The sequence below is a fragment of the Emys orbicularis genome, chromosome 7 (genome assembly GCF_028017835.1).
Source record: "Emys orbicularis isolate rEmyOrb1 chromosome 7, rEmyOrb1.hap1, whole genome shotgun sequence".
In the NCBI taxonomy this organism is placed as follows: domain Eukaryota; kingdom Metazoa; phylum Chordata; order Testudines; family Emydidae; genus Emys; species Emys orbicularis.
This window is the reverse complement of record NC_088689.1, coordinates 63,158,704-63,171,906: the sequence shown is the minus strand read 5'-3', so window position 1 is coordinate 63,171,906 and position 13,203 is coordinate 63,158,704. Positions and strand designations below refer to the sequence as shown.

Genomic DNA, 13,203 nt, shown 5'->3' with positions numbered 1-13,203 from the left:
GCCGTGGAGTGACTCAGCCTCCCTCCGGGAGAGGAGAACGGAACAGCGCTGCCCCCGGTTAGCCAGGCAGGGTGGCGGCTTGGAGCCAGGCACAGGAGCCCTGGGTACAAACTGCCCCACGCAGTACAGCGCCCCGCGGCACCCGGGAGCGGGGTCTGGCCACGCCCCAGGCTGCAAGTTCAACACGCCGAGCCCCAAGCGGCTCGCTAGAGACCCCCCAGGGGAGCGGCGGCAGGTGGGGACAGCCCGACCTGAGTCCCCGGGGCGGGAAAGGAAGGCAGCGGCCGTTGGGGGCATGGGCTCCCGGGGACACTCACCCCATGTCTCGACACTTGTCTCCAGCGGCGCCCGCAGCCTGCAGCCCCGGCGCGCCCCCGGGGTTCTTGCCCTGCGGCCGCTGGGGACAGAGGCCGCAGGGCGAGTCCCAACTTTGCACATGCGGCCGCCGGCTGGCAGGAGCTGCGCCAGGGTTTTTGCCGCCCTAGGCAGGGGGTCCTTCCACGCTCCCAGTCTTTGGCGGCCATTCTGCGGCGGGTCCCGGAGCGAGTGAAGGACCTGCCGCAGAATGGCCACCAAAGACCCGGAGCGCGGAAGGACCCCCCGCCACAGAATTGCCGCCCCCCAAATCCTGGCACCCTAGGCGACCACCTAGGTCGCCTAAATGGAAGCACCGGCCCTGGTCTGATACCTCTGGAATGAGAGTCGCCTGCCAGGGTCTAGGTGCGTCTGCCAGAGGGGCCACTGCAGCCTTTAATAAGGCCACATGAAAACACAATGAGTGAAGACATTCGAATATCTACATTACTGGCTGAAAACTGAGGAAGGCCATCCTTACTTGCAACACAAACACCACAGCTGGTTCCATAGGGGATTCATTTCCCTTACTGATTTGGAGCATTCTTTTTATTACCAGTGAATTTTTACTATGCATTCTAGGATGGTCACTGCTGGATAAGCATCACAGCAAGTGCCCAGCTGCAAAGAAGCCTTCAACAATCTTATTAAACTTATTAACTGTATTTTTACTTAGTAGTTCTCTAGGTATTTGTAAACTACTAAGTAGCAAATTTCCTTCTTTGAGCTTGTTAGACCACTTCCAAGCAGCTACAACTTGATATTTCTTTGGGAATACCCCTCCTCGACATACTTCTTGCTTCTCTCAAAATATCTGTGTAATCTGAGCAGACATTCAGAATTTGAGAACATCAAGAAACCAGAAGGTTGCTACCAAGCTGGCTGGGAAATACCTGGTCAGTTTCACTCACCACTCAGTAGGGCAAAGGGTCTCAGTCCCCACCACAAAGTAGTCTTTTCTGAATGCTGCCTAAGCAATTGTAGGAGTAACTGCATGACTTCTGAGCTATGTAGTTTAAGGAATTCTGCAATAGGGTTTGTGAAGTTTATCTGATACCTACTAACTAGATGGAAAAACACCTGTGCTGCCCCATATACCTCACTCCTTCCATTTCCAGGGAATAAAAACATTATGCACTGTTTATTGTTACACTCAACTGTATTTAATTGTAACATATACTTCTGAAATTTCTCTCTTCACTTCTCTTTTCTTTATTGTCATAATGCATGTTTTCATCATCTGATGCTTCTTTCCTTCTCTCTCAGTCCACCCTTCTTATCTCTTCCACCTCCTTCCCCTACAGCAGGGTGACCAACCTGGATGTGTAACATATCCAAGAATATTGTTGAATAATTTTTTTGCAATTTATCTGATGTTGCAACATTAACATTGCCCCAATTCAGTAAGATACTTAAGCATGAAAGTAGTCTTTTAATACCCCATTAAAAGGGAAAAAGCTATACTATTAAGATATGCAACTACTACATGATTAAAGATACCTTGCCAAGTTAGCTACTTAATTAAAACTCATAAGTTCATAAGATAAGAATGTGCAAAAATATAGGAAGAACTGATAAATAGCTTAAAAGAAAGAATTAGCACACACACAAAGTTCAGTGTGGTTTTAAAATGCCAAAAAAACCCAACAAAAAACAAAAAAACACACTGATTTTCAAATGGACATTTTCAAAAAGTTAATGTAAATAATTTGTATAGCAAGGATCCATCTGCCCAGATCTTTTAATTAGCCTCTGCAGTCTTGGGAGGTACATTAAAATTTATAATATAATTTAGAAGTATTACCTGAAATCATTTATTAGCGAATCTTAAATACTGTAATTTTCTTCCTTTATTATCTTAAATGAATTTCTAAAGGGAGATACCATAAGAATTATATGGTACCTGTACTATCACTAAGCAAAATAAAGCACGTAGTACTGAGTTTGTGTTGATTTTGCTTTGTCAGAATATTATTTCTTGTTAGTTTGCAGTCAATTTGTTAATATTGTCATGCACAATGCTCTAAAATTAAATTAAATTAAATTAAAGCCATTTAAAATAATCTGCACGGGGGACTTTTAAAAAAATAAGAATGACCAATTATCATTCACAATGTAAGATGTAAATGTGCAACATGTATTCAAATCGTAATAGTTGCTGAGGTAGGAAAAATGCTATAAAGAAAAGCAAGCTCTTTTTAACATGGATCATGATGTATTTGCTTTACAAGTCCTTTAGTAATTACTAGAACTCCCAATCGCTCCCTAAAGCATTCATAACAGCTGCTTACTGGTCCGCAGACTATGTCTAAGGGGTCCAGAAAAGGCCGTTATTACCATAAAACAGTGGTTTTCCCATCTGTGAGGTCGGCAGACCATGCCTAAGATTTCCAAAGGGGTCCACACCTCCATTTGAAATATTTTAGGGTTCCACAAATGAAAAAAATGTTGAAAACCACTGCAATACACCAACAGATTAGTAATCTCATTGACACCGGGCAAGTGGGACAAATATGTCTAGAACTTCTATCAATGTTGATGTGGATTACTTGCTTAAGACCCTCTCTCACAAAGAAAAAAAAATAGACCCCCAAATTTGTTATGTGTAAGCAGTCTGCTGCATGTTACTTTAACCTCCAACAAGCATTCAAGATATACACTCCAGATAAATCTTGGTTCTGCCAAACAAGCCTATAATTTAATTGTGCTTGTCCTAAATTCCTTCATTAACCAAACTCTAAATAGTAACTTGAAAAACTAATTCAGGAAGATACCTTAGAGATTAAATTAAAGGGACACTTAGCTTAGGCCCAATAATTAGTTTTTACCTGACTTTTAAATATAAGCATTTTACAAAATGGATTAATAGAACTGTTTTCACTAGTTACTTTTTAAATTTTGAACACTTTTGTTCAGATATTAACCATGCCTCCTTCAGTATTTGCTACCCAAGCAGTGCAGCAACTCAACCTACATAAGAACAAGAAAATGAATCTGACTAGTCTAATTTCATTGTCCACAATCAACAGAAGTGCAAAAAGTCAACTATGTAAATGGCAAAGTGTGAAGCAGATTCATTTCCAATTTAATATAAAATAAGGATCATTTTAAAATTTTAAATATGGGACCAAACATGCCCCTTCTAGGTGGCCACGATTAAAGATTAACTCCTTTTCTGTAATATATTCAGTATGTAAGTGAATATTTAGGTCCTGATCCTGCAAAAATGTTTCTAAGTGCTTAACTTTATGCATGAGTTAGTCCTACTGACTCCAATGAGACTCTTCAGGCATGCACAGTTAAGCACACTCCAGGATCAGGATCTTAATCTTTTAACACACATGATGACGGTCTCTGTTAAAGTCACTTTAATAATCTCTTCCGTATGAACTTGTAAAAATGTCAGTTTCAATTAGATGAAAATTTTAATTCAAAAAAGGTATAATCTTTTACTGTCAAAAACTAAAATGTTTTGAAAAGTGTTTGTCAACATGAACATCTCATTTTACATACAAGGTGTACCAGGTGTATATTCTTACTAACATTAGCCTCATGAGTTCATGCAGAAAGAAAGTAACTAATTTTGCCCGTTAATTTCAAATGCCTCCTCCCTTGGGATCTCAGTACTGTATTATGACACTTTCTATATCCTACTTTCAGTTTATTAACACAGTATCATCACACATGGTGGCTACATCCACTCCTTTTTTAAATTTTGTTCTTAAGACTAGGGAATTCCAATAGTTCAGTACCATCAGTTCATTAAATGCAGCTTCCAAACAAGACCATATTGAGCATCATATAAAATATTATGGGTCCTATTCTGAAAAGCACTGCGTGCCCTCAACTCCCACTGATGTCAGACCACACAATATTAGAAGTCCTGAGGTCCATTGTTCCTGTGAACTCCTGATATACATTCATTAAAGGAGACCATATATTATAATATATAGTGATGTTAAAAAAAGAAATCACATTTTCTATGTTTATTATAAACTCATAGCTGACTGAATTAAAAATAAAAGTATGGTGTACAGTTTGATGATGTATATTATAAAGGCACATCCATAAATATTTTCCAGGTGAAACAGACAAGTTTAAGAGTCAGATTTTTAAGACAGTTTGCTTCATGGTTTACATGAGCCAGGAAGCACCTCCCACGGATAATTTCCTCGCTGTAAACAGGTAAGTCACCCTGTCTAAATCCACCTCTGATGTAAAAAAGCTTTTTCCTTATTGCCAAATGTTAACGAAAGCCATTATAAAACAGCCCCTGCACATTACTCTAACAAATGCATATTCTTTAAAGCCAATCTACAATACAGCCTTGAAATTTAGATAAATTGTAGTAGCATTAATTTGGAGGAACAGCTGCATTCATAAAGCCTCAATATTACCAACTTTATCTTTTTTTAAAAAAAAGAATCTCTGATAGAGTCCTAACTGGGTTTTGTGGGTGGTTTGATAAACTAGGAAGTTTACTCTCAAAATTCTCATCTCCACCTGGCTGAATAATGAAACGAGTTTTCTCTCCCCTCTCCTCCAACAAATACAAATTATTATAATATATATCCAAATTTATCTGTATTCAAATAGGACCACTAGTCAAAACATTTGCCATTCTCTTCAAATAGTAAGTACAAAAAATCTCCATGTTTTATTAGGCCAGCACAGTTCAATCTGCAACAGAAACAATTTCACAGCTGCAGCTACTCACAAAACTTTAACTGTTTAATAACATTAACTTCAATGGAGTTTACAAACAACAGACAGTGTACAAAACAACACTATGGAAACAGTTAGCTTAGTCTTCACTGGTCCCAGGTTTCCAGAGACAGGAACAATAATAATGAAAGCATGAATGAAATAATTATGTAACTGCTTTGGGAAGGTAATGCAAGGTACTGTAAATGCTAACACTGTTACTGTTACTTGGGAACAAGCAGCAGCATATCTTCTTAAAGAGGGAAAAAACGGTTGGGAGCAAAAAGACAGACCAAAATAAACCCTCACACCTAAAGCTTGAAGAAAATATAAGCAATAAAAGACTAGGACCCAGACCCTCAAAGGTATTTAGGCACCTAGCTCCCATTGATCTTAACTACCTTTAAGTATCCAGGCTTAGGTTTTTTCTCTGTTTAATTAAGAGTGGTCTCTCCAGAAATGCTCCCTGTAGACCTACTTCTCCTCCCATTGATTAATATTAGCAATGTGGCCTAGTGGCCAAGAATTGGGCTGGGCTTCAGGAAACTTGGCTTTGATTCCCTGCTCTGTCACTGACCTGCTAGGCAAGTCACTTTATCTCCCTGTCTGTTCCCCCATCTGTAAAACGGGGATAAGAACACCAAGATCTCTGGATGAAGCGCACTACAGGATTATTACTACCGACTTAAAAGGTAAATCAAAGTGGTAGAACTAGGCCAATGCTGGGCACCTGCCTAAATCTCATCCTAAACGTTCTTCCTTCTGTTTTAAGAAAATCGGGATGGGGAAGGACAGAAACTGGTTTCCACCCAAACCATTCGCTTATCCCCTGCCAAAAAACAAACAAAAAAAGTGCCATCTAGGTAGCAACACCCCAGCCCTAAGAGGGCATCCAGAAAACACCCCCACCATAAAAGGCACCCAGGCAGCGAGCCCTTTACCCCTTGCCCCAGAAGAGTGCACCTGGACACCGTCTGGCACACAACACAGGCGGGCAGCTCCGCTCCCTCGCCCCTCGGAAGTGCAGCGAGGCAGCAACCGCTCCCCGGTGCCGGTCCCTCTCCCGCCCCCACTCACCGGCCGTCTCTCCGGGCGGCGCCCCCGCCACCCCGTTCAGGTAGAGGATCGAGAGCAGGTGAGGCTGCGTTTTCTCCAGGGCCACCCGCAGGTCTTGGAAATGGTCCCGATCCTTGGCCAGCAGCAGCTGGATGAGCCGGTCGGCCTTGCTAGCGCCCCCCGCTCCCCCTCCGGCGGCTTCCTGCAGCTCGTGCAGGTCGCGGGGGCTTAAGGTGCCAGCAGCCTCCAGCAGCTCGATCACTTTGTCCACCTCGGTCATGGACTGGGCCAGGCTCTGGCGGCACTGAACGAGCAGCTCCTTGTGCTTGGGCTCCATGGCCGCTGCGGGCGAGTCAGGGCAGCCAGCCGCCAAACTTTGTCCTTCTCCCCCCCAGCCGAGGAGCACCAGGCTACCCTCCCCCGCACCCCAGGCGGGCAAAGCCACCCGCGGCTCGGTGCGCCCGGGGAGGTGCTGTCCGGCGGCGGCGCTTCCCCCTTCCTGCACCGGCGGGCACCCCCTGGGCAGCTCAGCTCCGCGTCTCCCCCGCCTCTGGCTACTCCTGGGGCTGAGATCCAGACAGAGGCTGCGGGCTCCTCTCCCCCGGGACAGACCCGGGCTCAGGCAGTGGCTGCGGCTCTTCTCCCCCCGCTACAGCGGACACCCGTAGTGCCGCCCGGCCGCCCAACTTCCCCGCGGCCGCCTCCCCGCTCTCCGCCGGGCAGACTCCGCCTGGGGCAGGCGCTGGAGATAAAGGCGGCTGCTCCCCCTGCAGCTACCACCCCCTAGTCCCGAGCCGCGGCTCGAACCACTTCCCCTCCCCCTGGCTACAGGCCGGGGGCCGCGGGGCAAGGAGGGGGCTGCCGGGGGCCAGGCGGCTTCAGCGCCGAGCGCCTCCTAGCACCCGCAGCCATGTTGGTTGCGCGGGGCCGCTGGCCGCCCCACGGCAAGGCTGCAGCCATGCCTCTCCCCGTTTCCCCCAGCTCATGCTCCTCGCCTCCCCCGGCCGCCGCAGGAGAACGCGCCCCCGGGGCCCGCCCAGCGCCAGGGAGGCCGAGAGCGGCCAGGCCAGCGGCGGCTGCTGCTCCTTGCTGCGCTCCTCCCAGCCCTGTGCTGGGCTCCCCGGCTAAGTTTTTCCCCCTCTGATCCCCGCAGCCCCCTCCGCCATAGCCCGGCGGCGGCGGCTGCACTCGCCTCCGCTCCGCGGCCTCCACCCGGCTGTCAATCAGGGGCTCCCCGCCAGGCCATGTACGGGCAGGGGGGCGGGGCTCCGGCGGCAGCTTCTGCCTCTCCCCGGGGCGGGGCACCTAGCACGGGGGAAGGGGCGGAGTCCTAGCCTCTCTCCTTCCCCACCCCGGGAGCCCAGCCTCGCTCCCCACTGCTAACCTTTCCTCCTCTCTGGCTGGGGCATCGGTTCGTGAGGAAGGGGAACTATACATCTCCCCTCTGGGTGGGAGACTAGCTCCTAAGAGACAAGAGACCACCTCACCAGGGGGAGATAATCTGCTCCACAGACACACAATGCACCCCTGGGATCCCCTCTCTCATGGGGGGAGAGAGGAAAAGCAGCCAGCTGAAGGGAGGATGGGTTCTGTCTTCATCCCCTTGCCCAGGGATGGGGTAGCAGGCATGGCTTACATAAGCAGGGAATTCTGTCTCCCTGCCTGAGAGATTGGGGTGGGAGGTCCCTTCTATTCTATTCTTTCCCCACTCTGGAGCTAAATACAAACACGTAAATAAGAGTTTGTGTAATGTGTATTAGTTAATATAATCTGGACAGACCCACATGGCCAGCTGGGATATTACAGTATGCCTTGGTCACTCAGAACTTCACAGTAACAGAGCAAACGGCTCCAACAGGCTAGGCTCCCCCTTACAGTAAAGAAGAAACGCCATTAGCAGTGTGGGGCATATGACAAGTAGCTGGCCAGTTCTGACTCTGCACAGTAGAGAGTCATGGTGCACACATGCCCACCCCTTCATTACAATATATTTCTTGCCCTTTGTTTGGTCTTTCATTGACAAGGAAACAGAAAGATTACATTTGGGAGGAGACAGTCTTCCAATTCATTCCCTCCTCCCCCCCCCCCCCAAAAAAAGGATACAGAAAGAAGGTGGGGGACAGTACCAAAGTAAAAAGGTACGATGAAATAAACTGTCCATATGCTTGAGCCAAAGATGAAAGAAAGGATTTGATTTGAAAAAGAAAAGGGAGTGTAGTCCTACATCCTGTACTGAATACATTTCAAAAACGAATGACAGAGCAAAGCTCATTCAGGCACTCACAGGACAATGTATGAGATTGAGTGGATATGCCACTGCCATCTACTGGAAAGGTTATGTCACAGCTGCTCATGCACAACTGACCAGATTTATTAGCCTATTTGGTGACACTATTAATACTGAGCAGTGCAGGAACTGGAATGTCTATTGCAAAAGAAATACTGTGATTACAAGATTTGTTGTTGGTCCAAATCAGAATAAAACCAAAGATTGTTGAAGTTTCCTTGTAAGATAGCATACTCATCAGCCATAGCGCCCCCTTGTGTCAGGGTGCAATGCTGAACGGGGCCCTTGCCTTTGGCACCTCCTGCAGGCCATCTCCCTCCATCACATCTTCTGTAGCCTGGCCTTTTGGCCAAGTGATATAAAGTTCCCAGGTAACAAAAGGTCACAGCTAAACTTCCAAAAAACTCTTCCACCCCTCTCAGGTTCTACTGAAGTGTTCTGACTGGCCCTCCCTCAGGGCCTCCCCACAGGATCCTCATCTGCTCCTGCAGTTGTGTTTGCATTCTCCTGCCTCAGGGGCTGGTAGGGGAACCCAGGTCCACTGGCTACTCTGAGTTCTATCCTAGGGTCCCTGATTAAGCAGCCAGGTCTGTTTCTTGAAAGGTGGTGCTGTTTCCCTAGGCCACTTCCTATCACTAAGCCCCCTTGTACTGTTTACCTGCAGCCTGTGCTTAACACAGCCTCCCTTTGGTTCTCAGGCCTCTGGCTTCCCCCTTCTCCTCTGAACTAATAAATCTTCCATCCTTCTCAGGCTCCACTAAAGTGCTTTTACAGGGCCTTCCAACCGGCAAAAGAGTCCTTCCTTCTCTGCAATTTCTTTTCCTCTAGACTGAATTCTCCACTTTACTATGTAAGTAGTCCTTCCTAATTCCCAGTTGTTGGGGTTACTGTTCATCATTAAGTTGCCCTATCACTAGGGCCCTACCAAATTCAGGGTCCATTTTGGTCAATTTCACAGTCATAGGATTTTAAAAATCATAAATTTCATGATTTCAGCTATTTAAATCTGAAATTTGACAGTGTTGTAATTGTAGAGGTCCGGACACAAAAAGGAGTTGTTGTGGGGGGTCACAAAGTTATTGTAGAGTGGGGCTCCTCCAGAGCTGGGCAGCAGCAGCGCAGAAGTAAGGATGGCATGTTATGGTATGTTTCAGAGTAGCAGCCGTGTTAGTCTGTATCTGCAAAAAGAACAGGAGTACTTGTGGCACCTTAGAGACTAACAAATTTATTAGAGCATAAGCTTTCGTGGGCTACAACCCACTTCTCTATATGCATCCGAAGAAGTGGGTTGTAGCCCACAAAAGCTTATGCTCTAATAAATTTGTTAGTCTCTAAGGTGCCACAAGTACAACTGTTCTTTTTATGGTATGGTATGCCACTCTTACTTCTGTGCTGCTGGTGGGGCACTGCCTTCAGAGCTGGGCGCCCATTGTTACCAGATTTGCCCATTACTTTGGAGTATGCTCATTTATTCGGGTTACTTTTCTGGGGAAGGGGATTCTGTAATCCTATCAATGTACTGCTTGTGTCACTTGTGTTTTCATATGGAGCTCTACTTCTCTCTTGTGCAAGTCCCCTCCCAATGGAGCTATCCTGCAGGACCTAGGTTCCCTAGGGCTGGGTTACTCCAGCCCCAGAACCAGATGAACACACACACACACACACACACACACACTAACAGAGCACGTCTGAGCGGACCGGGTCAATCAGCACTGTCAAGCTGACCCCTTATATGTCTCTGGACTCACTGGGCTGGAGGAAGCAGCACTTTCAAGCTGTCTCTCCTTATATGCCCCTGGGCTCCATGGACTGGGTCAAGCAGCACTTTCAAGCTGTTACCCTTATGCGTCCCAGATTCAGCACGCCCCTATCCCCACTCTCACATCACAATTGTACTGGCAGTAACCTACTTGATGAGCAAACCCCACAGTATTTTGGGCGCTGCAGGGATCTTTAGCTTAGGTAAAAGAAGCGTTGCTGTAGAGTGAATGGGGGAAGCTAAAACACAAACGAGTAAAGTTCAGCAAGAGAGAGAGAAGCAACCAACTTAACCATAAAAGTTATTTATTGAATAATAGTGATAACTACACAAGGACTAAACCAACATAACATACCTGATTAAAGGCTAATACCTAAGGTAGACAGGAAAACGAAGAGAGCGAGAGAAAGAGAAGGGGCTCTCACCGCTCCCTGAAGCTTGAACTGGTCGGGGTTCCCAAATGATGGTGGTAGCTGAGGGTCCTGAAGGCAAGAGGCAGGCAGAGTCCCCAGCACGATCAGTCAGGAGAATATGGATTCCCAGTGGAACTGATACCTAGTTTGGATCTAAGCATCAGAACACTGACTGTAGGGTGTGTAGGGATTTTTGTAGAGAAATTACAATTGTTCAAGGGAGAACACTAGATTTGTTTATAGGTAAACTGATGACTCCAGGGTTTTCTTTAGGCTAGACAATAGGAGCTGATCACTCTTGGCTATGGGTGGTGTTTTCTTCCAGGGAGCTCACAATGCAACTAGGCTGCTTCAGTATTTGGATATCAATTAAGGATTCATTACTAGAATTGGTCTGATAATTGCTGAGCTGGGTGTGTGCAGACATAGGTTCATTAGCATCTGGAGCAGAGATTCCCATGATGCAGTGCTTCCCTGCTTTTTCTGGTCCCAGAGTTCAGTGTGGTTCTCTGTTCTCCATTCTGTATGTAAATTGAGATGTCTTCCTGTCCCATCTTTCATGCAGATGAGGCTAGGGGAGTTGTCTATACTCTCCATTCTGTATGCTAATTGAGATGTCTTAATCTTGTCACCCTTGTCAGGAGGGGTCTAGGTGTGTCTCCCAACGCCCTTCACTGCTCTCTGCAAGTTTTTTCCTCTGATGGGTTTTGGTTTAAGCAGAGACTGGTGTGGGGGTGTCTTTCATGAGTCAGGCTGGATACTGCACCCTGGTTCCCCAAGAACACAGAGGTGTCTGGTATCACCGTCCACCAGCCGCTACTTTCCAGCTACCCAGCTCTGAAGGCAATGCAGAAGTAAGGGTGTCAATACTGCAAACCCCTAAAATAACCTTGCAACTCCCTTTTGGGTCAGGACCCCAAATTTGAGAAATGCTGGTCTCCCCCCGTGAAATCTGTATAGTATAAGGTAAAAGCACACAAAAGAGCAGATTTCATGGTGGGAGACCAGATTTCACAGTCTGTGAGGCATTTTTCATGGCCCTGAATTTGATAGGGCCCACCATCAGCTGGGGGCTAGCTGGTAAGCTGAGCCTGGCTTCTCTTAAAGTGCCAGGCTTTCTGTGACATTCCTGCAAACCAAAATTTTCTAAAAAAGTTAATGTTGGGTCAATCAAAACGTTTTGTTTTGATAACATTGTTCAATCATTTTATTTTTATTTTATTGTATTAATTTTATATTATAGCTTATCATGTAAAATAAATATCAAAACAAAAAAAGTTGTTTCAAAACTGAAGATCGGATCTGACCTCTCTGAAATATTTTTTTCCAAAATGAAATTTCGTTAAATTTAAGACATTCCTGGAAAGCATTTAGATTTAGATGAATCTGCATTTTCAAATGGAAAAGCTTTCCATCATAAAATTTTCGACCAGCTCTGATTAATACTTTACATTTACATATTATCTTTCAACCCAAATATTGTTATTAATAACATCCATACTGCGGGGGGAAAAACCCAACCTGTGGCAGCAAGTCTCAGAGCCCAGGTCAACAGACTTGGACTCGCACTACAGAGCTAAAAATAGAAGTATAAACGTTTCTGCTCGGGCTCTGAAACCTGGCAAGGGAGGTGGGTCTCACAGCCCGAGCTCCAGCCTGAGCAGGAACATCTACACTGCTATTTTAAGTCCTGTAATGTGAACCCAAGTCAGTTGACCTGGACTCTGAGATTCACTGCAGGGGGGGGAGGGGTTTGCACTGTAGATGTATCCATAGGGATCACTTCAGTCACCCATAAAATGCTGCTTGCTGTAGGATGAAACATAGCAGCTGTGTAACAGCAATAGTACTGTACACAATACTTTAGCCCAGAAGGTGAACGTCAGGCAGAATATTATTAGTTATTTAGGACTAGATTCTGATACCATCACTTGAACTGAGTAGTACCTTACTTTGCAAGAAGCTGGTGAAACATGTCATGGGATCTTTAATGGCCATAAGTGGTCATGACCTCAGGTTTATATTTTATCTGAAAGACAGCACCTTCCCCGGAGTAGTGCCCCTGACAGCATGCTATGACATTGTATGTAGTTTAGCCAGGGCCGGCTTTAGGCCGATTCAGCCGATTCGGCTGAATTGGGCCCTGCGCCAAGAGGGCCCCGCGCTGCAGCTCTCCACCCCGCCCTCAGCTCACTTCCCCCTCCTCCCCTCCCCTGAACGCTCCGCCCCCTCCCATGCTGAAAAGAAGAAGGGGCGGGCCAGCAGCACCAGGTAAGCTGGGGTGGTGGGGGCGCGAGAAAGGCTCCGGGGAGGCGCGGCCCGTTCCCGCCGAGCACGCAGGCCCCAGCGGCTCTGGCCCGGCGTGGCTCCAGCCCGGCCCCCGCGGCGCGGCGTGGCTCGGGCCCGGCCCGGCCCCCGCGGTGCGGCTCCGGCCCGGCCCAGTCCCCGCGGCCCGGCTCTGGGTCGGCCTCCGCGGCGCGGCTCGGGTCCGGCCCGGCCCCCGCGGCGCGGCTCGGGTTGGGTCCGGCCCGGCCCGGTCCCCGCAGCGCGGATCCGGCCCGGTCCCCGCGGCCCGACTCTGGCGCGGCCCGGCCCCCGCGGCCCGGCCCAGCTCGGCCCCTGCGGCGCGG

General features: G+C 47.4%; 1 protein-coding gene across 1 annotated transcript in view; it reads right to left on the bottom strand.

Moving 5' to 3' along the window:
- DLG5 (discs large MAGUK scaffold protein 5) overlaps positions 1 to 6,451 on the bottom strand; it is a 207,015-nt gene extending 200,564 nt beyond the window's left edge. Inside the window, exon 1 of the mRNA XM_065408068.1 lies at positions 6,136 to 6,451. Coding sequence (XP_065264140.1) covers positions 6,136 to 6,451 — 316 coding nt within the window. The remainder of the gene's footprint in view (positions 1 to 6,135) is intronic.
- Positions 6,452 to 13,203: the final 6,752 nt, after the last annotated feature.